This window comes from Drosophila virilis, chromosome 5 (genome assembly GCF_030788295.1).
Source record: "Drosophila virilis strain 15010-1051.87 chromosome 5, Dvir_AGI_RSII-ME, whole genome shotgun sequence".
Classification (NCBI taxonomy): Eukaryota; Metazoa; Arthropoda; class Insecta; order Diptera; family Drosophilidae; genus Drosophila; species Drosophila virilis.
Window position 1 is genome coordinate 11,150,602 of NC_091547.1, and position 26,288 is coordinate 11,176,889.

The 26,288-nt window shown below is 40.3% G+C and overlaps 3 protein-coding genes across 19 annotated transcripts; 2 read left to right on the top strand and 1 right to left on the bottom strand.

Annotated features, from left to right (window-relative positions):
- Positions 1 to 147: 147 nt before the first annotated feature.
- On the top strand, positions 148 to 3,117 carry eIF2Bgamma (eukaryotic translation initiation factor 2B subunit gamma). Its single transcript, XM_002050387.4, has 5 exons — positions 148 to 381; positions 447 to 594; positions 805 to 1,165; positions 1,226 to 1,366; positions 1,440 to 3,117. Exons 1-5 carry the CDS (start codon positions 225 to 227, stop codon positions 2,004 to 2,006), a joined length of 1,374 nt encoding a protein of 457 aa, XP_002050423.3. The 5' UTR covers positions 148 to 224; the 3' UTR covers positions 2,007 to 3,117.
- LOC6625340 (transcription factor SPT20 homolog) lies at positions 2,012 to 8,697 on the bottom strand. The gene is made up of 3 exons (XM_002050386.4): positions 8,384 to 8,697; positions 3,207 to 3,638; positions 2,012 to 3,144 (listed from the first exon to the last, which is right to left on the bottom strand). The coding sequence occupies exons 1-3, from the start codon at positions 8,386 to 8,388 to the stop codon at positions 2,304 to 2,306; spliced, it is 1,278 nt and encodes a 425-aa protein (XP_002050422.1). The 5' UTR covers positions 8,389 to 8,697; the 3' UTR covers positions 2,012 to 2,303.
- Positions 4,274 to 26,130, top strand: LOC6625339 (uncharacterized). 17 transcript variants are annotated; one of them, XM_032436532.2, is made up of 3 exons: positions 4,274 to 4,330; positions 16,464 to 16,509; positions 25,493 to 26,130. In XM_032436532.2, exons 1-3 carry the CDS (start codon positions 4,289 to 4,291, stop codon positions 25,852 to 25,854), a joined length of 450 nt encoding a protein of 149 aa, XP_032292423.1. In that variant the 5' UTR covers positions 4,274 to 4,288; the 3' UTR covers positions 25,855 to 26,130. The 17 variants fall into 17 exon arrangements, with proteins under 17 accessions (XP_032292423.1, XP_015029194.1, XP_070066496.1 ...); XM_070210395.1 differs by lacking the exon at positions 4,274 to 4,330 and adding an exon at positions 16,321 to 16,398; XM_015173715.3 differs by lacking the exons at positions 4,274 to 4,330; positions 16,464 to 16,509 and adding exons at positions 17,061 to 17,133; positions 17,206 to 17,248.
- Positions 26,131 to 26,288: the final 158 nt, after the last annotated feature.

Consider the following 26,288-nt stretch of genomic DNA (forward strand, 5'->3'; position numbering starts at 1 on the left):
GAAAAGTGCATCAAACAATGGGAATCTATGGAAAAAAATGGGTCATCTGACTACTTTTTTACAATTGCAAAAACAATGCAAGTGCAGTCATGTGACAGCAACATATGGCCCTTGGGCGACAGTGTTGGTTAACGTCAATTGCTGCTCGAACAGCTGTGTTGCGTTTTCGCTGTTGTTCACGCGTGTTGGCATATTTGAATTATATTATTATTTTTTCCATAAAAATGTCAAGTTGTGAATTTCAAGCTGTAGTTTTAGCTGCGGGGCGTGGCACACGCCTGCCCGAAGTGCTGGGCGATTCACCCAAGTGTCTGCTGCCCGTGGGACCTTATCCCTTGATATGGTATCCACTCAACATGCTGAGCAGACACAACTTCACAGGTAAATAATTGGGCAAACAGCTTATGCGTACTTAAAGCAACCGTTTGTGTGTGTGTGTTTTTTAGAGGTAATCGTTGTGGTTCAGGAGCAGGACAAGCTGGAGATTCAACTGTCATTGGAGCACACGCCACTTAAAGTCAAAATCGACTATGCCACGGTGCCAAATGACAGCGATTTCGGCACAGCCGACAGCCTGCGCTATATATACGACAGGTGAGTGATTGTTGCACCATAAGAGCTGAGTAAAGGAAATTTGTGGTAAAGCTTAACGCTGCTTTGCGTTGTGCTTTGCGAACGTGATGCGTCTGAGGGATTTGGGCTTGGCGCGCCGGTTTAAGAAGCGAGAGGTCGCCGCCCAAGATCTAGCATCACTTTTCAAATTGTGTATTATTCTTGTATATAATGTATGATATTCTCTTTCAGAATCAAATCCGACTTTCTAGTTGTCAGCTGTGATATAGTCAGCAATGTCAGTTTATATCCGCTGATCAACAAGTTCCGTGCAGATGATGCGTCACTGGCGCTGCTGCTGTTCAAAAGTGGCTTTGAATCGGATGTTGTTATGCCAGGTCCCAAGACCAAGTATAAGCCAGAGCGCGACATGATCGGCATCCATACGGCCACGCAGCGTTTGGCATTTATTTTTGCTGCCAGCGACTGCGAGGATACGCTAAATATCAAACGGCATCTGCTCAAGAATAAAGGTCAACTGGATGTCTATGGACGCCTGCTGGATGCGCACATCTATGTGCTGAAGAAGTGGGTGATTAACTATCTGCACAGGGTATATTAAATGTGACATAATGCAAAAGTATTATTGCTTATATAAGTTTATTAATTGCAGAAGGAACAAATTTCAACATTTAAAGGCGAATTCTTGCCACATCTCATTCGAAAACAACACGCCAGGCGCTCAACGAAAATAGCGCCTGATACCACCTCTGAGCTGGGCGTCGGAACAAAGCACGAGGATAACATTTTGCATGTAAGCTATACAATTATTTCTTATCATTTGTAAGCTCCCCAATCAAAGCCCATTTACACAAATCTGTGTTAAGTATGTTACGCACACGGCGCTGGACCAGAAGCTCACACAGACTTCACTGTTCAATCAATCTTTGTCGCACATACCGTACCACGGCGACGTCGTGCGATGTTTTGCGGTGCAGGCGCCCAAGGATGCCATTGGCGTGCGTGTCAATAATACGCTCAGTTTCCTGGCCATTAATCGCAAGCTAGCCGGCATCTGGCAGGAACTGTGCGGCGACGCGCATCCCCTGATCTCACCCGGTGCAGTGGTCAAGTCAACGCAAACCAAGGACATCATTGTGGCCGACAATGCCAAGTTGTCGGAGAAAACGTCGCTTAACTTCAGCGTCTTTGGACCCAATTGTATTGTCCATCCGAAGAATATTGTGACCAATTCCATTATTATGGCTAATGCGATAGTGGAGGAGGGCTGCAACATAAATAACTGCATCATTGGATATCGTGCCCAGATCAAAAGCGGCTCTGTGCTCAATAACTGCCTGATTGGCCCGAACTATGTCGTGGAGGAGGGCACCAAGAGTCAAGCGTTGCAGCTATCCAACGCTGATCAGTATATGGAAATTGATATACAATGATGATCTTAAACTTAATGATGCTTCTTTATTAACGAAATGAGTTAGAAGGCGGATTCTTCTAGAAGGACATTAAATATTACAAATAAGGTACATAAAACTCGCGCTAAATTTTGGGACTATATTGTTGTTATAGCATATACATGTGTGTGTGTATGTGTGTGTGTGTGTCTAGTGACAAAGGGCGCTGACAGAGCTTAAAGCTAAAGAGAAACACTCCAAAACACAAGGCGTGGAACGACAAGACTGTTTGCATTGAGTGCGACCAGCTGGCCAGACGAGACGGTCAACTCATGATGCTCACTTCCTTCGCTCGTACAGGTACTCGTCCTCATAGTAGCGCGGCGTTGTCGAGGCAATGAACACCTGTGGCCGGCGCTGCTGCAGCGATATATTTATCTCTTCGGGCGTACGGTAGACCTGCTGCTGCTGCTGCTGATGCAAATGCTGTAGCGGCGCGGCCGTAAAGAAGCGATACTGTGGCGCCGGTGTCACTGTGGGCGCCAGCGTCTGCGGCCTTTGCTGCTGCTGATGATGCTGATGCAGCTGATGCAACTGCAGCTGTGGCTGTATCTGCGGCTGTATGGTTGTCGTGGGCAATGGCTTCCGATAGGCGATCGTCGTGGGCTGCGGCTGCTGGTGACGTATCTGTGTGACAACCTGCTGCTGCTGCTGCGGCTGTTGTTGGTATTGGACGCGCACTTGAGGCGCGTGCTGCAGCTGTTGTTGGTGCTGCTGCGGCTGCGGTTGATAAGCAAGCGCCTGACGATGCTGCTGTGGCTGCTGCTGCTGCTGCTGATGCTGATGCTGTATGCGTGGCCTAGGCGCGGGCTGCACCTCCTCCTCCTCCTCGTCGTCGTAGCGCTCGTGCTCGTAGTAGTTCTCTGGGAAATAGCGCTCCGAGTAGCGCAGCGTTACATTCGGCTTGCTCTGATGCTCCTGCAGATTGATGGGCTTGTACAGATAGTCATTGACAATGTGGTACTTGGAGGACTGCTTGCAGATGTTGTCGTGCGATGGGGGCATGCAAATCAAATGGATTTGATGGAAGGTGAAGCCCTCGGGGCATATCCACGAATGCTTTTGACTCTCCTGGCAGTAATGGAACACCTCGCAGCTCAGCGACTCATCCGCATAATAGCTATTGGAAAACATTTACAATTACAATTGACAAGCTTAAAAGAAGGTTTTGCTTGTGCTTACCCAGAGTTGCGATCCGTACAGCTGAAGGAGGACTTGCTAAGCAGCGTGGACAGACGATCGGGCTCCTCAACTTCTTCCTCCTCCTCCTCGCTCTCCTCGCTCAGTGGCCGCTTCTTGAGATAATTGTTCTGCTGTTTGGCATTGTTGCGATTGACGTAAACCTGGCGCGGCGCCTCCTCCTGATCCTCTTCACTGTACTCGTACAGCGGTCGCTGCTGTTGCTGCTGCGGCTGGCGATAGGCCAAATGTGTTTGTGCCTGCGTCTCAAACTCATCCTCATCATCGCCGCTGGCACTTACATCCAGGGAGCGCGCGGAAAATCCCTTCGGCTTCTCCGTGGTGGCCGTGGCTGTGGGTGCACCCGTGGCGGCGGCATGTGCGCAGGCGCACAGACCCATGGCCAGCAGGACTAGGGCCAAGCATCGATTGCGTCTGCAACAAACAAATAGAGAAATTGCCAATAGCAATCAGATTAGCCAAGTCATGCCATCAATAAGTAAGACTTTATGATATGGGAAACTTTTGTGGCAACCTCAATGCGCAAAACGCGGGAAAAATATTTGATTTTGCGCGAAACCTTTTGCCAAGCAACTACATCAACAACAACAACAGCAAAAGCAAAAGCAGAAGATGCAGCGAAGATGCCGCCAAATTGCAGCCAAAGAAGGCAACAACTGCGGCAGCCCAGCGACGCGTTATGCAAGACCAAGACACCAGACCAAGACCAGAAACAAGTTATAAGGCAATGGCAAGACGCCTGAGACACAGCTGGGCGCTGGGAGCTGAGAGCTTAGACATGGCAACTGGAAGCTGGGAGTCGTAAGCTCCAGCCAAGAAGTGCAGTTACTTTAGCTGTCGAAATTTTTGATAGCCATTAGTCGCCACAACGATACTCTGTTAAGATCCAGAGACAGCTGATGTCCCATTATGATATTCCATAAATATGGCCAGCTGATGTCCCAATACCATATTCCATAATAAAACACCACAAAGATATTTCTATTATAACTGAAGAGCCAAAAGAGAAGGCTTGGATTCATTTCAATTCTCGGAGCTGAAGAATGCGAACATATTCCTCGCTAATGACATTTCTTGAAGGGAATCCAAAGATTGTTAAAGAATGGGTAAGTGAATTGTCCTTTAACTAAAGCAAAAAAATAGCCTAGAATCTTACAGAAATAAGAATTATTAGTATATAACAAAAAAGTGAATCAATAAGATCATCTTTTATCATAACTTTAAATAAGCGAATCAAAACGACAGAATGATAAATTATGGATGTCAAGCTAGGTGTCCCCAGAGAAATGTTTGCTTCTCCAGTTTATCATATAAATTATACACATGTTGAATATTTTCACATATGAATGCCCGTAGTTCCATTTAAGGAGCTGGACAATTCGCTTTTTTGGGCATCAACTATTAAGAGTACCCCCTGGGAAAGGGTATAAAATGAAGATGTGCCGCTGCTGTTTTTGTTGTTGTTGTTGTTGTTGTTTTTGTTTAGTTGCTCACTTTTAAGCAGCGGGTTCAATTTGAGCGCCATTTAGTAAAACTTGGCCAACCTGGTTGAATGTCAACGGCGGCGCATACGCATCGTTGGCAGATACCACATACCTGGGGCCAGGTGACCGGCGGCTTGGCTCGGCTTGGCCAATGTTACGTGCCCGCGCAATGCAATTTAATTGAGGTATTTACGATCGAAAGCAAAACTGTTACCAATATCAAACAAAATAACAAAAATAATAGCAATAATAACAACAGCTAGAGCAAAGGCAAAGCAAACTTTTACTTTCGATGTGGAATCGGTGGACAGCTGGTGCTGTTAATGTTAATGCTAATGGCTGAGTCAATGGCTAAAAGGCGGCGCTAATTAAGGCATAAGTTAATAAAGCGAGTGCGAGTGCTTATGTAATGGCCCACTGCCTACACATTTAAAATGCTCGTACAATTTGTTTCAGCCATTCTAGCTGGCAATTTGTCAGGCTGTCTTTCTGTCTGTCTGTCTGTCTCTCTGTGTTTCGGCTGGCCTTTGCCAATTTGTTGTCCACCTTTGAACTTTTCGAGGTGAGTTAAGTACTTGTGGCAGCTGCAGCTGCTGCCTACATTGTCTGCTGGATTGTCACTGCTGCCAGCTACTGTTTGATTACGTTAATCCTAGGCCCATCATTTATCAGCATGACTTAACACCGAATACCGGCTGAGAGATAGCGTCGCCTTGGTTAAGTCATTAGCTGAAGTCATCAATTCGTTTAAATTGGTTTGCCAGTTGCCAGTTGCTAAATGCGAAACGTTTCCTAGTGCTCCACATAATCATGCGTTGCATGCCACAAAAGTGGCCGCACTGTCTGCCATAAATGGGAGCATGTGTTGCATACGCCGACTGCCTGCCTGCCCCTCTCACACGTCTGCCGTCTGTGGTGTTAGTAGTCCAGATGCCAAGCCAGATGTAGGCATGTGTACGTCTGGCTTTATAGCACCACATTACATCACATGAACGCCAAGAAACGATGCGTTGTTGATGTCTATGTGGATGGCTTTTCGCTTGTCTCCTTGTCGCCTTGTCTCTTGTCGCTTGTCTCTTGTCTTCAACTGCATCTGGTGCAGCTAACCGCTGCCGCAGCAAAAGTGGTTTCATTATGCACACTCATAGAAATTGTGTCTGTTTTCTTGGTTACCCAGTTTCAATTTTAGCAACTTTTTTTTTTTTAATGTTTATATTTTGGCCAGCAGCTGAAAACGTTTTGATTTCCTTAAAAGTTGGGCGTGTGTATGACATAAGACATGTTTTCAGATTATGAAATAGAAGATAAAGCCATATTTAGCTTGAGAAAAATTGTTGACCAGGAAAATATTGAGAACAAGTGTTTCAGGAAAATATAATGCATAATTATGTTGAAAAATTAATTAAATACGTATTCGTATTGATTCCTATTGAATTTAATTAGCGTTCAAGTTTTTTTCTTAGTCCTTTGATAATGCGCTAGTTTTCTTTCTTTTCGAAATTTGTTGAAAACAGTTGCAAATAACTTTTCCCTAAATAAATGCTCTTGTTACTTTAAGCCAATCAGCTCTACTAAATATTATTTATTTTCAGAAAGTTCGGATGGTCAAATTTGAAAACTCAAGTTTGTTGCCTAAGTCTTTCTATACAGATTTTATTCAATTTTAATAGTTATTATATTTGAAAACTAATACGATGAAACTTTGGCTTTGCTTGTTTGGTTCCTTTAACTAAAGCGATGCATATGTTGACATATGCCGCCTGAGTTTGTTGCTTAAGTCTTTCTACCGAACTTTATTCAAAATATTTTTAAACAGAATTTGCCTAATAAATTTCTTTTAAATTATTCCCATTATTACTTAAGCCTATACCAGCTTTATTCGATTTTTTGTATCTTACCAAATCTCTACTAGTTAAATTGAAAGCACCAAGTTCGTTGCCTAAGTCTTTCTATTTAATTTAATTTTAATACGCATTTTATTTAAACTAATAGCGACGAGTTAAGCTACTGCTTGAGCTGTTTAGTTGCCTTAACTATGGTAATTAATTGTCTTTAAGCGGGCCCAACGATTCCATTAGCTGCCATTTAACACCTGAGTTTGTTGCCTAAGTCTTTTGTTTTCACTTAAGCCACGAGTGCTATGTACTTTTATTTTATTGGTTAATTATACGCACGCTCGTTAGCAGAGCGCAAAAAAAAGACGAAATTGTTAAAAATGGAAAACAGAAAATAAATTACATTGCACTGTTACAATTGCAACAATTACGACTTAAATTGAAACAACTTTAATGTGCGTGCATTTGCGGGTCTGCGCGTCTTAATGTGCGCGGCCCTCTCTTTACGATCCGTTGATTTTTCAGCATGTGAATTATGTGGACGATAATTGCGTGGCAATGAATTTTATGTGCAACATTTTCTTTCAAGTTTCGTTTCACATAAAAAACCCGAAGAAGAAAACAATTTGTTACACTTTGCGCTGGCAATTTCGAGTGACCTTCGCGCGGTCTGCGGAGGATTCGCTGTGGGAATCTGCAGCTACAATGTGTAGTTAAGCGGCGCTGCTCGGCAATTTATTAATTGCATTAAATACACACCCAACAAAAAAGAAACCGATTTAATCGTCCCAATAAAGACCACAATTTGGCATGGCGAGTAAGTGGACGCGCGCGGCCTCGCCTAGGCGCTTGTCTGCGCAATTTGGGGCTCTGCGGGGCTACACGCATGCGCATTGCTGTGCGTACGCCTAACTGTAATTTCAAACGCGACTGTTGAAATATTGCGTATACGCCACATGTGTGTGAGTGTGTGTGTGTGTGCGCGATACAATTTCCAGTGCAGCTACAGTTAGGTTATATAATACGCGCTCACTTGCGATACGGCTAAGTAATTTATACGCCTCTTTTTAGAAAGGATTGTCATAAGCTGACAAATTATGCAAGTTTCTGCTGTTGTTTGCTTGCTTGTAGGTATCGAATTGTGATCTTTGGGTCGCCTTCTTTTGCTTTTTTTGACCAACCGAAATGCACCAGTTGGCGTTTGGCCCTGGCCTGGCCTGGCAATGAGTCAGCGGGACAGCTGGGACAGTCGCTAAAAAGCATTGATTGACACAAAGGCTAATGCAAAGCGTGTCAACAATTCAAAAATATATATATATATATATTGCTGCAAGACGGCTGCGATCGCATTTTCCAAGCTATTTACTTAACGCTTTTATTTTTCTTTCCTTTTGCGCACTCAGAAGGCGGGCAGACAATGCGATTAGGTAATAAGCCAAGGCAAAGCCAAAAAGACGTCCAAACGAGACTCAGTTCAGTCAGCGCCACAGGCAACAACAAGAGTCAAGCAAACAAACAAACAAAGCAAAACTCCCACGCCGAGCACACACACAAACACACACACACACATAGCTAGAAAAAAGCCAGAAAAAGGTCTCAGACACGCCAACAACAACAACAACAAGAAAAGCAGCCACAGTTACGTATGCTCTAGGTTTTGAAATATTTTGAAAAGAATATTTTGTGGTTGCCAAGCGACACAAATCTTAAGTAACCCCCCCCTACGGCCATGCAGCTCCCCTCGCCCAGGCAGTTGGGCAAACAATACAAAACGTTAATTATAAGCTGCGACTGCACGAATTCTTGGGCCGAATGATTCATAGTTTTGACTTTGACTTACTGCATTCTGCGGTGGCGACTCCTTGAATTTATATCCAAAATAAAATGCAATTGATTTTATGTGCACTCACACGCACACAGAAACAAAGACACGGCAACACACACTCTTAAATAAGAAGTTACTCGAATTTATTCACAGTGCACTTAAGTCTTGGCTGGGCAACTTTGTTGGCAGATATGTTAACTTTATTTGTAGATATATGTTTTTATGTGTTTGTTCACTTTATGTTGCACTCTAAATGCCACAGCGTTTGTGCTGCCTGCTTCTACTGCTGGACTAACGGTTCGCGCCAGCTCAAACAACAAAATGAATGGCTTTCTTTAGCTTGTTTATGTTTTATACCAAAGCGTCGAACGGCGAGCGCCGCTCAAAAGAGCTCCTCGAGTGGCAAGTGGCAAGCACAGCGCGCTTTGGGCTTGGCTCTTCTCTTAGCCATGCTCTTAGCTCTTGGCCCGGCCACTCAACCAGCTGGCCAGCTCTGTGTTGAGTTTTGGTTTAGCTCAATGCATGAGTTTTTTTGTTTTTCTTCTTGTTATTTATTTGTTTTCATATTCAATCATTTATTATGCAGCGCAGCGATCCATGAAAAATCTAAGTGACTCAGTTAGATTTAAGAATGATATTTTTGTGAAAAATGAATGTCAAGCTGGAGCTTTTGTTTGTTGACATAATTTATTGAGAATCATTTCGTATAGAACAATTTAATTGTTCCAAATATTGATATAGTGTAGATCTGATATTAAAATTGACAAAAACTCAGAACTTATTTGAAAGAAGGGTATTTTTGTGACTTTCAAATTTTAAATAAATTAAACAAAAATACATTATTATTAAACATAATAACTACAAAATAATTACACATTAATATAATGCATCCTGTTATATAAGTGTAAAAAATCAATAAAAATAACACACGAATTCTATTCAGAACCAATTAGGGTAATTATGGTAATTTATATTTATAAATAATTGTATTGCTTAATGTTTGAAGACATGATAACATTTTCTGACTACGATTTAAGATCTATTCTTAGCTCGATTTGCTGTAGATTTGTTTGTTTTTTTTTTTTTTTCGTTTGTAGCATAAAATACATATAAATTAAAAGCTGGGCCTTAACTTAATTATTAGCTTGTTAAAAAACACTAACATCCATTTCATTGAGGCACAGTGAGTCCCATTAGAATATACGCATTCCAACTAGATTTGGTTGAAGGTTGTGCGTCAGATCCAATTGGATGGATTACTCAAAAAGAAGCATACGCCGCAGCGTTGGCCAAGTGCGACAGCAAATTTGTTGAGTTGCACACAAGACTTTGAGCATTTGGGCATTTGGGCATCTGCGCACATTTGCATCCATCAGATACTTTATGTAAGTTAAGTGCAATCTGCTTGGCTAGTTAAAAGATATTCTCGTAATTAACATTTGTGCTGTGTTGATTTTCTCAGCCTTCGCGATGCGCCGCGACGCGACTTTTTATATAGCTGCATTTACATATGGCTGTTGTTGTTGTTTTGTATTTGTTGATTTTTTTTTTCTATATTTTGTTTTCTTGAATATAATTTGCGCCGGTTTTCCAACGATGCTCCCACAGACCGCGAAACCTGCACAGCAACTCATCGCCAATGAAATGCTAAAAGCTAAGCTACACACTCACACACACACACACACACGCGATACATAGGTGTAGGCAGTACACACACATACACACACACACAGATACAGTGAAGCCTCGCATTTGTTTTGCTAATATGAATTAATTTACAATTGCTGCAACGCCTAAAATGTGAGAGGAGGCAGCAGGCAGCGAGCGGGCGGGGCGCGGCGGGTGGCAGGCGCAGTTGTTGGCTCGTCTGTTGAACTTTTGTCGTCGCACTGCACTTGCCACAAGATTTGGCTGCAACTGAAATCTGGCGGCGTTTCTTGGGCAGCAGCATTCAAGCATTTCATTTCAATTGGCTTTGCGTTCAATGTCTAGACATGGACACTGACCGCAGTCTTGTAGATAAAGAGAGAGATATAGATATCTATATATATACATATATATATATATATATATATATATTTATTAGATATACTTTTATAAATGATTTGGCAATGCACGAGGCTATGCAAAGAAGCGTAACGCAAAGAAAGTGCACTTGTTGTTGTTGTTTTTGTAATATTTGAAAAGTGTTTGCCGTCAGCTTTTGCTTTGATTGTTGCCTGGCTTGTGTTTTGCCTGCTGCCAGGTGATATAACAAGTTCACATAATTTCGCTAGCTTTTCTTTTTTTCTTTTTACTGCACATTTCCACTATAAGTATATATATATCTATATATATTTGTAATAAAATAAAAGTTGAGTGGTGACTCGCAGGGCGGCAACCGCATCGAAATTCACGACTTGATTCAGCAAATTATAATTGCAGCCAATCAAAATAGTTCCCAGCGTATCGTTGTGTTTCCCTTTGCCTCAATTATCATGCATAATTAATATGTGTTTACCTGACTTCCATTGATTAGTCAGCAATATTATTTGAATTTTGGTGCATTGCCAAAATGCAGCAAAAATGAACTCAGATTTACATTCAAGTTTGCACAGGCCGAGCGTTTTTATTTTCCTTTTCTTTTCAGCCCATAATGCCAGTCATAAAAGCTTGGCAAAAAGTAGAAATAAAAGAAATAAAACAAAATTTCACCCAAGTGGCCAACATTGCGATTGTGGCAGCTGCTCAAAGACGGGCCTAAACGGTGGCTTGTTTTCGAGGAAGTTGTTGTTGATTGTCACACAACGACTGCGGTTGGTTAAGGTGCTCAGGTGCTCAGCTATTCAGGTGCTCAGACGGTCAGGTTCAATTCGAAATTATGGTCATAATAACAAATGCATAAATGCGGCACGTCTATGTGCAGCGAGTCGCAGCTTTTGTACTCTAACAAAACTGGAAACGCTTTGAGTTGCTTCAACAATTTCATTTGTTTTGCGGCTAGTAACATTTAACATGACGCTGATATGTGTGCTTAACATATGTGTGCTTACATATGTTATACTGGCAACATCTGTTTGTTATGTTAAACAGTTTTTCCTGCAAAAGAGGCTTAATGCTTGCAAACATATAAATAAAAACAGATAGTTTTAGTTTATAGTTGGGATACTGGAATCAGATAACTCTACAATTTAAATACTATATCTAGCTATGTGATTGTGCTTAAAACCTAAAAGTCTGTAGACAATTATACTATGTACATGACATGAATTCGTCGCTACACCAACCAAATCTTCCAGACATTCTATAATATTCATCAAACAGAGAACATTAAGAGCATAATTTTATCATTAATAGTTAAGGACAACATGTTGAGAGCAACAGACATATTAACAATTAACTATAACATTTTAATTATAATAATTTAAACAAAAATCTTAAAACCATGCCAAACACTCAGATCTGTGCACATTGATTAACTGAGCCAAGAGCGACCACAGAGAGAGAGAAATTTGTTCAACAATGTTTTGTTTATTGACTAATTAGTCGCAATGCTCCAGTTCGCCCAGCAAGCAAAAAATACATAAAAAAAAACCAAATAAATAAAGACAATGCGTGAATGTGTTATATCATTATATCAGCGCCTTTCCTTTTAGATGGGCCCGCTATTTGAGTGTTTCACAAGAATTACGAATATGATTTAACATCTGTTGTTTCTTTTATTATTATTGTGTGCTTGTTTATATTGCGGCATTAAAAGCGAAAGTAACACACGAAACAGTTCGAGAGAGATCTGTGTACGTTCTAATAAATGCGCCCGTGGCTACAAATCTGAAGTTCAAGGCTGATCCACAATGAATAGAGAATTGAAATTAATTACATTGCCGAGAATCGGAGGTTCTGGGCGCTGTCAGCTAATTAGATTGCCTGCTCATACGCAGTTAGCGCTTAGATTAAGTAATTTTCTTGTCTAATTTGTGCCAGTTATGCTGGGTGTGTGTTTCGGGCTTGATTTGCTTTGCTTTGTGATAATTAAAGAGATTCGCAGCTGACAGCGACTTTTCATTTCACATTGTCTGACAATGGACCAGCTTAAAGAGCGTAAAAACACAACAGCCGGAACTTGTGAGCCGCATGATTTGTAAGTTTGTTTTAAGCATGACAGCAAAGAGACCAAGAGACTATCAAGATTGGGCTTTGGCTTATGAAAATCACTGCAATATTCGGTCTTACGGAAATGGCCTGAACTTGACATTGAGGGCGGGGCAACGGGCGGTTAACGGTGCAAAGAAATGCAAATGTTTTTCCATTTTTTTACTCACACATAATTATCAGCTGGGGCGGAAGGAAGTGATTTAGAGATTCAAATCGAGCCATGAGCTTTAGCATTTATTATTTGATAAAGGTCTAGCACACAGTTTGACAATGATATAAGACTTATCTGCTCGCTTAGAGCTTGTTAAGACTTCAGATTAAAGCATAATTATTTGTTTGATTAAATTTAATGTAAGTAGTTGCATTCCTGCAATCCTGGCAATTCATCACATGACGTCATCTTATTTTTGTTTTAATTGGAATTATTAAATTTATATTTAAACGGAGCTCATAGATTTATTTTAACCTCAGAATAATCTGAATATGATCCGATTACTTGAACTGGCTTAAAATTTAGGATTAGTATTAAAAGTTAAATAAAACTGTGATCTAGCTTAATAACTATTAATCTTTTTGCTGTTTCTTAGCCATAATCATGATCCTTATCCCTCTATTCGATCCTTAAGCTAGCTTTAATGACAGCTTTCAATAGATCTTGCTTTATGAACTATCTCGCGATTTTGTTGATCTATGTTATCTTGCTATATGTTCTTTACCGAATGCGAGGCATTCTTGAGCTTTGATCTTGATCTTGATCTTGTGTTGAACCAGAGCTCTCATTCCTTGAACTAGCCTTAAGCTCGCTATGCCGAAATTTTTTGAGCTATATTGTCTTCAAATATGATCTTTGCCTTATAAGTAATGCAACCATAGCTGAAGTCCCCTTGAGAGATATCGCAATTGGTTTCTGCTTTGATCAATGATTTTGTTTTCAAATTAATGTATCCACAGCTGAACCCTCGAGCCAGGTTTGAGCTTGTTGTTTAGCGATTTTTGGTATCTTTGCCTTTTTAGAGATCCAATCAAAACTGAAATAATCGTTTCTTGATCTGGGTTTTAATTAAAATAGATCGATTCTGGCTATGATCTTTGTCAAACTGTGTATTATGTACTTTTTTGTGCCTGTTTTCATCTCTATAGCTTCCTAAACTTTATGTCCTTTCATATTTTCATTATTATACAATTCAAAATCAATTGCAACGCCAAGGGACTTATACATATTATTTGCGGGGTGTTGAGAGCCGTGAAGCGTGCGCCTTGTCGCCGCATTGTGAATGGGTTGATATCACCTCCAGCGGATTGGGCATGGCTGGCTGACTGGCTGGCTGACTTGCTGCTTAATGGCAGATTGTGAGGCGTTGCCAATTGGTGTGGCCAACAAAAGAAATGCTGCGCTGTATGCTGTATGCTATGCGGTCTAATTAATTTCAGTTCAAGGCGTCGCTCCGTCAGCCTTTCCGTCTGTCTGTCTGTCTGCCCATAAATCCGTGCGTTCCATAATTAGATTGCCTGCTCATACGCAGTTAGCGCTTAGATTAAGTAATTTTCTTGTCTAATTTGTGCCAGTTATGCTGGGTGTGTGTTTCGGGCTTGATTTGCTTTGCTTTGTGATAATTAAAGAGATTCGCAGCTGACAGCGACTTTTCATTTCACATTGTCTGACAATGGACCAGCTTAAAGAGCGTAAAAACACAACAGCCGGAACTTGTGAGCCGCATGATTTGTAAGTTTGTTTTAAGCATGACAGCAAAGAGACCAAGAGACTATCAAGATTGGGCTTTGGCTTATGAAAATCACTGCAATATTCGGTCTTACGGAAATGGCCTGAACTTGACATTGAGGGCGGGGCAACGGGCGGTTAACGGTGCAAAGAAATGCAAATGTTTTTCCATTTTTTTACTCACACATAATTATCAGCTGGGGCGGAAGGAAGTGATTTAGAGATTCAAATCGAGCCATGAGCTTTAGCATTTATTATTTGATAAAGGTCTAGCACACAGTTTGACAATGATATAAGACTTATCTGCTCGCTTAGAGCTTGTTAAGACTTCAGATTAAAGCATAATTATTTGTTTGATTAAATTTAATGTAAGTAGTTGCATTCCTGCAATCCTGGCAATTCATCACATGACGTCATCTTATTTTTGTTTTAATTGGAATTATTAAATTTATATTTAAACGGAGCTCATAGATTTATTTTAACCTCAGAATAATCTGAATATGATCCGATTACTTGAACTGGCTTAAAATTTAGGATTAGTATTAAAAGTTAAATAAAACTGTGATCTAGCTTAATAACTATTAATCTTTTTGCTGTTTCTTAGCCATAATCATGATCCTTATCCCTCTATTCGATCCTTAAGCTAGCTTTAATGACAGCTTTCAATAGATCTTGCTTTATGAACTATCTCGCGATTTTGTTGATCTATGTTATCTTGCTATATGTTCTTTACCGAATGCGAGGCATTCTTGAGCTTTGATCTTGATCTTGATCTTGTGTTGAACCAGAGCTCTCATTCCTTGAACTAGCCTTAAGCTCGCTATGCCGAAATTTTTTGAGCTATATTGTCTTCAAATATGATCTTTGCCTTATAAGTAATGCAACCATAGCTGAAGTCCCCTTGAGAGATATCGCAATTGGTTTCTGCTTTGATCAATGATTTTGTTTTCAAATTAATGTATCCACAGCTGAACCCTCGAGCCAGGTTTGAGCTTGTTGTTTAGCGATTTTTGGTATCTTTGCCTTTTTAGAGATCCAATCAAAACTGAAATAATCGTTTCTTGATCTGGGTTTTAATTAAAATAGATCGATTCTGGCTATGATCTTTGTCAAACTGTGTATTATGTACTTTTTTGTGCCTGTTTTCATCTCTATAGCTTCCTAAACTTTATGTCCTTTCATATTTTCATTATTATACAATTCAAAATCAATTGCAACGCCAAGGGACTTATACATATTATTTGCGGGGTGTTGAGAGCCGTGAAGCGTGCGCCTTGTCGCCGCATTGTGAATGGGTTGATATCACCTCCAGCGGATTGGGCATGGCTGGCTGACTGGCTGGCTGACTTGCTGCTTAATGGCAGATTGTGAGGCGTTGCCAATTGGTGTGGCCAACAAAAGAAATGCTGCGCTGTATGCTGTATGCTATGCGGTCTAATTAATTTCAGTTCAAGGCGTCGCTCCGTCAGCCTTTCCGTCTGTCTGTCTGTCTGCCCATAAATCCGTGCGTTCCATTGACGTTTTGTAAACAACTGCAAGAAATTCGCATTTTGTTACAAATTCCATTGTATTTTTATATATTTTTTTTTTCATTTTCGGCCAGGGGGTGGAGCCCTCCACAGACTCTCCCAAGAGCTATTATTCATCACATTACCATTTCAGTATGTTTTTCAGCTGCCCCATAATTATTTGCGGAGCTCAGTGTAATTGCTTTTGGTTTATTAAATAGGTCAATTGTTGTTGTGGTTGTTGTTTTTGCTCTGAACTTGAATTCTGTATATGTTGTCTGTTAACAAATCTGTGACCTTTTACAGCGAGCATTTCAATTAAAACAAAAAGTTGCGTTTAATTAAAAAATACATATCTCCGGCAATAATTTTAGAGCTGTCAAAGATGGGGATTGCGTTATAACTAATTTAACCGATAAGACTCAATTGTGTACGATTAAAATGTGCCTATCGCGTTCGCATTTTGTTTCCGTATAACAAAAAATGAAAAAAAAACCAATTTAATTGTTGCTATCCATTCGCTTGGAGCTCTTCAGTTCGATTCCTAATTGCCGCTGTAAAGGAGTTGTTGGCCAGCTCAAGAGTTTCCATTTGCAGTGCCAATTATGGCAACAGGTCTCTACATATGCATATTGTTTCTGACACTGGCATTTATTATATTTATAAAGGTACAAGTTATGCACATTTCAACAATGTTATCTATTATTATCTATTCAAATATTTTCTCTTTTAGATAGCGTGCATGGCTGTTGCGAGTGCGAACCGTCGCAGGAATACTGGTAAGTATTTGAACTGAGCCTTTTCTTAAAGGATATTCAAATTTTGTCAGGAAATAAGTGTGTAATTTAGAAAACTCATGTAAGTAGGGTTTTTCTATAGAATACATATTCTTAAACATCTTTATTTAGTATCCCATAAAATATACCTTGATTTAGATAGAGCACGTAGTCTATCGCCCCCAGTATAAATGCCTAAATCTGCGGGTTCGGATCAGTATATCATATATCTGTCATAAGATCGATCCGCTTAAGTGTAGGCACTTGTATAGAAAGCTTTTTATTTATCAACCTCAGTTTATGTACTTTCACCTTAATAGCAAAGAGAGAGGAGACCAGTGTTAACTTGTCGAACTTTAAGCGTGATTAATTGCAATACTCGAAGCTTTCAAGAGCTTTAAAAGCTTTGTTGTAGGTGTGTGTAATACGATTATGATTTACTCGGTTAATGATAATATTGGCGATTAAATTTGCGATAAGGCAATACACCTGGTAAATGAAAGGTGCCAACAATATTGACAAAACATTCTTGTTTTAGTTACATTTGTATTGGCATAGAGTAAAAAACATTTACTAACAACTATGTGGGGTGCCCTGATAATTGGCATGATCTTCATTTATTGCTTAGTAAGTTTCATATGCACGTGATCCAAGTAAATATTATTATGTATTTTTTAATATAATCCTTCTGTTTTGAAGGGCTTAGCAGTGCTAGTGCGAAGGAAGTCTGTGTGGAGGTCGGGTGAGTAAGGTTTTATATAAGGGCAAATACCTCAAATGATATTTATCCAATTATTTTTGTCGCAATGCAATTATCTTGTAGCAATACCCTGTACCTGTTGCAAGTTAGTAACAGGGGATATGGTTTTATGAAAATACAATGTATATGTAACAGGTAGAAGGAACCAAGTCCGATTATTTTAGATACACATTCTTGATAAGGAGTAAGTAAGAGTAAGGACTACATGTCCTTCTTTCCGTCCATGTCGATCTAGGACACTTCCACACTTCCGGTATTGTGATATATATTTTAAGGTAGCTGCATAAACATTCTGGAATTCAATACTGGGCTTTAATTTTCAACTCAAATAATTTAATGCAAAAAACCAAGATATTATCATGACTGGGAGTTACAGGGGATTTTCTAGTCGAGCACACTCAACAACTACAGTCTTATTTGTTTTTTGTTTTGTTTGGTCTTTTCAACCGATTAGATTTGCAACAGGGCGGACTGAGCGCGTATTAACAAAGTGCCAGCAAAATTGACAAAATACTTTTTTGTATCAGTTTAATTTGTTTTGGCACTGAGTCCAAAGGCAAAAATGTTAGGTGCCCTGTTAATAAGTTTGCTCCTCTTCGTACTCAGCATTTTCTTTTACGCCTGTGTAAGTTTTGATGCGAACACTCTTCGCTGAATTACTTGCTAAATACTATGTTTTAAAGGCCCTAACGTTATTTGTGCGCAAGACGAATAGGAATAGAAGGCGTGGTAAGTTTTTAAGTGCTAAAAAAAAAGAGTAAAACCTACCATCTTCAGCTTGCCGCTGAATAAATACCCTGTCCTTAATTGGCCAATCAATTTATATTTATATATCATTAAAAGTCAACAATTTATATAGATATATATCTTCTACATATATATTTACATAAAAACGTTATTGTTTAGTTATCCGCATCAACAGACTTTGATATGTCAGAAATAAATATACAAAGCAACATCCAATTGTAGCACATTTTAATACTCGTTCAAAAGGGGAAAACAGTATATTTTGAAAACAAGAGAAACTTCGAGTAAATACTCGTGTATGCCCACTTAAGATAAAGTTTTAAGATTACAACAGCTTGAGTCTAGGCGAGTGGCAAAAATCTAGATCGAAGCAAGCCTTTTCTTCTAAGAGCCTGACAAATCGGAGCAGGAGATATATATTCTTAAATTTGGGCTAAGCTCGAGTACTACGCAGCAAAGTTTTATTGACCGAAAATGAAAGGCTTATTTCTAACGATTTTAATTTTATTTTGAAAAGAAAGACACGTGCCATGTTTATTGCTTCGGCTATAAAGCTTTATCTGCCTTGTAAACCACGAGTTATTTTTCATTGATTATTGTTCCGACATTCTTTCAAAAGGTTAAAGCGTTTGTCAAGATCAGCGCGAAAAATACGACTGAACTTATGGTTGGGTCATGTGGGGCATAAGCCTATGAGTTAGTTGAGCCCGAAACAGATTAGATAGCCCAGAGTCCTAAGCGAGCCATTAACTTAAAAAAAGAACCGTTGATACCGTTTAGATAATAATATTAATAATAAGCGATAGACGGGTGGGTCGACCGCACTAATCGGGCAGTCGACATAAGGCTGTCAATGAAGTTTGTCGCTGTCTTAGTTTTTTCATTTTTTGTTTCAATTGTATTTTTATTGAATTTATACATATATTATTGCCTTTGAAATGGCTGGGGAGATTTGGGATGTTCTTTCCGGCATTTTCCTCATGACAATTGTTTTAATTTGGGTGAGCTACACAACTGTCAAAGGTCGCACAATTTCTGATAAGAATTTGCATTTGAATTTCTTAAAGTTGTTTGCCAAAGCTTGTCAAAAAGCTAACTCAACCGCAGAGGCGCCTCCGCAAAGAGCCAACAGAAGTGCGACCAGAAATGCAAATGGTGAGCTTTTTTCTTAGACAAATAGAGATAAACTTAATTTGAGTCGGCGACAAGAGAAAATTCAGTTGTCGTAAGATTTTCAGTTCAGTTTGTTGTTCGTTTGGTTCGCTTTGCATTTTGTTGTTTTTTTTTTTTTTTTAATGGAAAAATCATTGGCTTGGATTACAATTTTATTCATTTTATTAATCGCCATTTTCCTAGCCTGGGTAAGCTGATTTTATGTCAAATTGTCTTTAAATATTTAAGAAATATACTTTACTCATTCAAAGATTCTCGACAATGTTATTAAAGCGCAAAGAAAGGAAAGAGCTCGAATTTCTAGGCGACAGCATAATGGAAGATCAGCAGCATTACCCGTGGGTAAGCTTACCAGATCTACCACAAAAATAAATGTGTCTCTGTTAGTATAATTAAGTGAAGAAATATGTAGAAGAGAAAAGCTCCTGTTCCTCCTTTCTGAAATCTTGACTCACCTTGACATTTACCAGCTATAGCATGTTCTTTACATATGAGCAAGTTCTTATCAATATCGGACTACTATATCAAATCGCAGCTTATCAGAGCTGATAGGTGTACTTTTATATTTAGTCATTCTGTAAATACATCAAGCTGCTATTTGTCTATCTTTTAATCGCTTAGATTAGGATTGGGCCTGAATCAAACCCACCTGGCTGAGATTAGATAAAAGAGCCATTCTACGCGCGTTATCAGCTCAAACAAGAGCTAAATTTATTTTAAATTGATACAATTTTAAATATATAAACAAACAATCAGTCTTTAAATGCAAGTGAGCGTTCGAATATACTTTGATTTGCTCTTAAAATGTATCGAAGATGGTCGTACTGGGAGCTTGTGCCTTGTGTTTCTGATCATAACAATTGCTATTGGTTGGGTGAGCTCTAATTGATGTGATTCTTTGGCCAAATGCCTAAGGTGACAAACTCTCAAAGTTGCTAATTAAAGGTTATATTAAGGCAAAAACAGATACAACTCGGTTGATGAGCATGCGGCCGCTGGAAGATTTAACTGGTAAGCTTCACAGATAACTAGACAATGATATTAGCTAAATATAGAAATATCTGGCCCCTTGAATAAACTGTAGTAATACAGCAGAGCTCTAATCGGTGCGCTTATCTTCGTTTTTATATCGTAACTGAACCCGGGAACTCGCTGGTATCTAGATTTCATCCTCATTTTTATTCACTTGTCGTTGGCCCAGCTGTCGGGGCGCATATTTTATACGCTCGCCTTATAATGGATATTATGGAATGGTATTATTTCATATCATTTTTGCTAATACTATTCATACTGTTGCGGGTAAGCTACGTTGAATTCGGTTGGCAATCCTTTAATAGCATTGCTTCTCTGCTGATCAGACGTATTTGGGACCGTTTCGGCACTGGAGCTCCTGCAGCCGAGATCAGGCTGAGCCTGGTGAGTGCCTAAACACTAAGCAGCTTTAAATTTAATAGTCAAAAATCGGACACAATTAAAGATTAGATCAAACTGTCAAAATTACGAACAGACACATTTCAAATGTACACGGAATTTTGGTTCTGTGGCATTCTCATTGGGATCGCAGTCGCACTCATTTTGCGGGTAAGCCTTGCGCCTCGATTGCCACAATGGGCGAGTCCACTCAACTCCTCGCACTCTCTCTCATTCTCTCCATCTCTCTATCTGAAGGAGTGCTATCTGTTTGTCAGACTGAAGTTGGACGAATGGAATAGGCGCGTCTTTGCGCGCCGTGAAATGATGTTGCGCCTGGCACTCGAGGGTAAGAATAACCACAGAGCACACTCGACTCCCCCCCGACACCTCCCCGAGCACGCAAAGCTTCAGTACTCGACATGCCCCAACAAATAACATTTATATAAAAAAAAAAGCTTGATGATAAGATAACAGTCCTTATGGGGGGCACTAAACATTGCTATTCCTCGAGTGCTTTAAAACCTGTTCAGCGAATTTCTCTCAATTCTGTCAGTGTTCGCGCCTCAGACAGCCAGTTTCTACGGACATGATGTATCCGAACGATTTGATCTATATATTTATATTGGTGCTTTTGGTGACCGTTGTAAGTTCCTTAAAATGTATCTTTCGAGACGCCCAAAGCTCTAACACTCTGTCAATAGTTGTGCTTCAGGAGCATACGCAACAACAAACACATGGAGGAGGAGTGCGACAGCGATTCGTTGGAACGCTCTGGGCGGGCCTCCAGTTCACCGGGTGCGTACTAGCCAAAGGTCTAAATTCCGTTAATGTGTTTTACAATTCTTCCCCCCTCCTCCGTCAACCCTTCGTCCATACATTTGGCATAAGCTGATAATATGACTAAATACAAATATATACAACATATTATTAATCACGCACACACCATTTTTGCCCCACGTTGATAAGACCAAGTCATATTTTATCGATCGTTACCTGCCCAGTTCCATTTGTGGTCGTATTTGCCATTATAAAATAGCTACTTGCCCGTGTCGAACAGAAATCGTTGCCAATTCACAACTCCGTTACCAAAATGCCCGCCGATGTCACACTCTATATAGTATACTTTATATTGGTTGTCATTTTGTGTATTTTGGTGCGCGTAAGTTTCACCGGTTTCTGTTTTTCCGCCGTGCGTGTGTGTTTTCCACTAATCTTCTGCGATTCTTGCAGCTGTGTTGTGTCTGCGCCATGCGCAAGCCTGTTGTCGATCAGCCCCCGCTGCCCATGTCACAGTCACAGCGTGGGCGTGGCCCGCCGAGGGTGCTGCGGCAAATACGGATCGATCCATCCGGCACGACCACCGAAGTGGTCGCAGGTGAGCGCGAGAGATATACGCCGTGAATTGAACCTTGTCGATAAGAGGCTTATTCCAGAGCTCTCTCATAATTCGCAGCAAATTATCGCGATGTGATAACAATAATCCCCCCCCACTGCATTGAATCAGTTAAAGTGCCTAATTTGGGCTTCGAGATAGGGTTTGTTATTTTAGAAGCTTTCTCAAATTTGTTTAGGCATAAGCTAAAATGAAATACGCCTTGCAACTTCTTGACGGCTTCATTTCAATTTGTTTTGTTCACGTCAGACGGTGCTATCAGCGTTGTGCAAAGATTTCACTATTATAATCTGAGATAACATACCTATTTAAGGAAAACGAGGGCAAATTCTAGGCATAAAATGTGCATATATCACATATCAGACTGCAGAAAAAATTGAATTCAACATTAAATAGAGTTCATTTGCAATAGAAAGAATATCGTGAGGTTTCATTAAATTGGAAGCCAGCCAAATGAAAATAAAGTGTCTATCAAACTGGTCCGATTAGAACTGGAATGGGGATTCAGGCATTCCTGGTCCAAGTGCATTGGTTCTGATTAGACCAATTATTATGTGGAACATAAACATCTTTAAAATTGATTCGAGTAACGAAATTATCTTTGTTTAAGCAACAAGTTGGCTACTTATTGGCCACTTTTTCAAGTGTTCCAATTGGAATTGGAATACTTACCGACCAATTGAACTGAATTATTATTCTTAAGGAAGCGCTTAAGCAGCTGCTATCTATATATTTATAGCTTTGACATTGAAATACCTCGATTCCCAAGCACATTTCAAATTTGTGGAGCATGTGAGAAATGTTTTGGCCGCCTTTGTGGCATAATTGTTTTAAGCTGGCCGCTTAAGTAGCTTGTTTTGGCCAAGTCCGCAATAGATTTATGTGCGTCTTTGTTTTGGCTTGGCTTAATTGCGCTTGTGTAACAATAAATTAGCCCGTGTCTCGCACAATATTAATTCACACACTGATAATTAATTTACTTGAATGCTTCCGCGCTTTTTGGGATTTCAATTTCTTGTTTGTCTTTACTTTGACGAGCTCTTAATTTATGGTTGTCCATATATGTGGGCTATTCTTAGGCGGCTTACCGCCCATGACTGTCTGCAAGTTAATGCAAGAAATTTCCACGCATGGCACGCAATGATGCAAATCTTATCTTATCACGCTCAACCTGGTCTTATCAGGCGATGCGATGAGCGAACCTGCCACCTGCCACCTGATAAGTTTCTCCAAAAAGCGCGCAGCATGGAAATCCAAACAGTTGGCTATCGGCTTCTGCGCAGAGTGATGCGATCCGATCGTGTCTGGGCGAATTGACGCACAAATCAATCCTTCGATTACCGGAGCTCTCGAAATACTCAATATTTAAATGTGAAAATGTTGGATCTTATGTCCATATTCTCGGGCGTTTTTCTGCTCTTCCTCTCCTGTGCGATTTGTTGTTGTTGCCTGCGCTTTGCTGTCTGGGCCTGCTACGAATTGTGGCAGCCACGCGAGGGTATGTAAATGAAAGGATCTCGATATTCTCGATATTTCCTTTCTTGTATATATTAACTAATCTAATCTGTGTTTTATTTAATCTTGACTCTGATAACCATAACCATTTCCTTTAGACGCACATAAAGTAATTAATTGGCTCTTGGCAAAAAATATTATTGAACTGCTTAGCCCATATATGTATATATATATTTGTTAGTTTCCCCTGATAAGATATTCTCGGCGTTAGTAGGGCAAAATATTCAGTGCTTTTCGACGTTTCAAAGCCAACGGATTTCATACGCTTCGGGCTTAGACACAATGGGTGAAATGTTAATGTTTTATTTTTTTCTATTCTTTATAATGCTTGTCGCCCTGCCCATCGTATATTTCTGCATACAGGTAATTGGTGCAAGCTGTTGGCAGTTTTTTTTTCTACTTAACTCAGAATTCTTCTACTTATTTTAAAGTATATAGTTTGGATTATATTATTCAAGTGCTGTCGCACTCCAGCTGAAACTCCGCCCAATAATCGGGATATCCAGCTACGTGTTCGGGCGCAACGTTCGCTTGGTATGTACAACGAAGAAAAAAACCAAAATAAAATTGATATGCAGACAATTGGCTGGTTGATTTTACTTAGACCTTGTATATGTACTATGCGCCACTTCAAGTGTATCTGATAAGGCGTTCAGTTAACCTGGTACCTATCATAAGTGAGCACTTTTGATAGGAGCACTTGATTTTTAGTCTTCCGCGGAGCTTGTTGCAAGTGGGAAGTATGGAAACGGGTCCAATTTTCTATTTCATAATACTTTTGCTCATAGGCCTAACATCTTATGTAGTGCTGCAGGTGAAAATTCACAATTTTTTTACACACACACAGAGTAAATCGATTCTCTTTTCCTGATAGTGCGCGATTATCTGGATTCTCAAATGCTTTTGTCCAGCCGGCGCCAATGGCAGCAGACCCCAAAGTAAGTCGCGTATAGCTGCACCAGCTGTGTATTGGTGTCTGTATTAGTATTAGTGTGCTTTCGGTTAGAGAGCTTTGCGTGTGCTCTGAGCTTTTGTGGCATCGCCGTGCGTGTGTAGTGTAGGTGAGCTGCCTTTAACACATGACTGCCATATACACTATATATAAAGGCTTTCGGGTTAGCAACTTTGTTTATCGTGTTGCGTGCACATAATCTTATCGCTTAAATAGAAACAACTAACTACGCATACTTATATCAATAGTACATAACGTCATCCATGTATATAGGCTCTTTGATTAGTTCCCGGCCTACTGTTGCCTGTTGCGGGCGTGCAATAAGTATGCGCCGGTTTGCGGCACTTGTTTCCTTTGTCTCAAATCCAAATTCGAATCGGCCATGAACTGGTGTACACAGTTTGGCCTCCATGTGGCCGTCTATTTGGCGCTGGTCTTTTTCTTCTTCTGCTGTCTGCCCATCGTTTGCTTCTATGTGCGCATCGAAAATCGTACCCTGGCAAAGATTTGTCCGCCGCGCTGCCAACGTCGGCAAAGACAAATCAATCGCAGTCGAAATGGTAACGTGTGCCAAATATGAGGGCGGGGCTTATCTAATCGCTGGCCATTCAGCACTCAGCACCATTGAGCTGCCTATTATTATTGTTATTTGACGATCAACTTATTATATTTGGCAATGACAACCCAGTCGAGTTTGGTTCCGAACGTAGAATGAGTTTGACATCCAATTTGTTGGTGGCGGCGGGCTTCCTGTTCGCCATATTCGCCGTAGTCCAGCTGATCTTAGTACGTAATCATAGTGCCCAGTCATTATTATGTGCAGATCTGTGTGTTTCGAGTCATGGTCTTAATGGTTTATTCTGTTTGTTCGTTTCGTTAGCTGGCTATGCGCATGCACAAATCCACGTTGTTGAATCGACAAAGGCAACGCCAGCGCCAACGGCTCGGTATACGAATCAACTCAACAATCTTGAACTATTTATGGATAGATCGTAGATAATGCTAATATATGCCTGTAATGCTTGTCTTGCAGATCGCCAAAACAATGTGGAGCTTGGACGCCAGCACAACCGCTTTGGCGATATATTCTATATTGAGCCGAACAGCCAGGAGGCGGCACGCATACGCGAACAGCTGGAAAAGGATGACAAGGAGCTGCCCAGCTATGATGAAGTGATGCGTATGTGCAATTTGACAACGCCCACGGCCGCTGCAGCTCTGCCAACGCCAACTATGGAGTCCAGTGCCATTGGCATTGCTGCATTGCCGGCTCCGCCGTATTCGGAGTGTGATCCGCATCTAAACGTAGAGACACCAGCAGCCACAAATGCCGTCACGGCCAGCACGTTGGAGCCGTCACCGTCCACTTCGCGTGCCGCCCAAATCCCAACGTAGCAATGGTCCAGCTGATGCACTTGCACACCACATCCAGCACACACACACACACACACACGCCCACGTGCTAGTGTGAAAATCTTTGGATGAAGCTGTCGCCACAGCATTCCAGTGCCACTCTGGGCCACACAAATCTCCAGTTTGTGTGCGCTTCTATATTGAGAAATAAAAGTGTGATTTTATAAAGTATACCTAAGTATTAGACCGTAGGGTTTCGATAATTGTACATATATATATATAAATTTAAGGTGCAATAAATTAATTAAGGAAAATTTATTTATTTTACTTTGTTCTTGCCTAGGCTGATACATTTATGTTGCAAAATTGCAATAAAAGTGATAATTTAAACTTTACACAAATCATTTCATAAATACTGAATACCAAGAAGTCTATTTGTATACTTTAAATAATATAAGTATTTAATTGATTTAAGC

What these genes read in the sequence shown, in the direction of transcription:
- eIF2Bgamma (XM_002050387.4), top strand. Translation starts at nt 225, where the DNA reads ATGTCAAGTTGTGAATTTCAAGCTGTAGTTTTAGCTGCGGGGCGTGGC. An exon ending in TGATTAACTATCTGCACAGG is followed by an intron (nt 1,166 to 1,225) that starts GTATATTAAATG and finishes TATTAATTGCAG; the next exon opens with AAGGAACAAATTTCAACATT. An exon ending in ACGAGGATAACATTTTGCAT is followed by an intron (nt 1,367 to 1,439) that starts GTAAGCTATACA and finishes ATCTGTGTTAAG; the next exon opens with TATGTTACGCACACGGCGCT.
- LOC6625339 (XM_015173706.3), top strand. Translation starts at nt 21,690, where the DNA reads ATGCCCGCCGATGTCACACTCTATATAGTATACTTTATATTGGTTGTC. An exon ending in TTTTGTGTATTTTGGTGCGC is followed by an intron (nt 21,759 to 21,829) that starts GTAAGTTTCACC and finishes CGATTCTTGCAG; the next exon opens with CTGTGTTGTGTCTGCGCCAT. An exon ending in GACCACCGAAGTGGTCGCAG is followed by an intron (nt 21,975 to 25,492) that starts GTGAGCGCGAGA and finishes CTTGTCTTGCAG; the next exon opens with ATCGCCAAAACAATGTGGAG.
- LOC6625340 (XM_002050386.4), bottom strand. An exon ending in TGTACGGATCGCAACTCTGG is followed by an intron (nt 3,145 to 3,206) that starts GTAAGCACAAGC and finishes GTTTTCCAATAG; the next exon opens with CTATTATGCGGATGAGTCGC.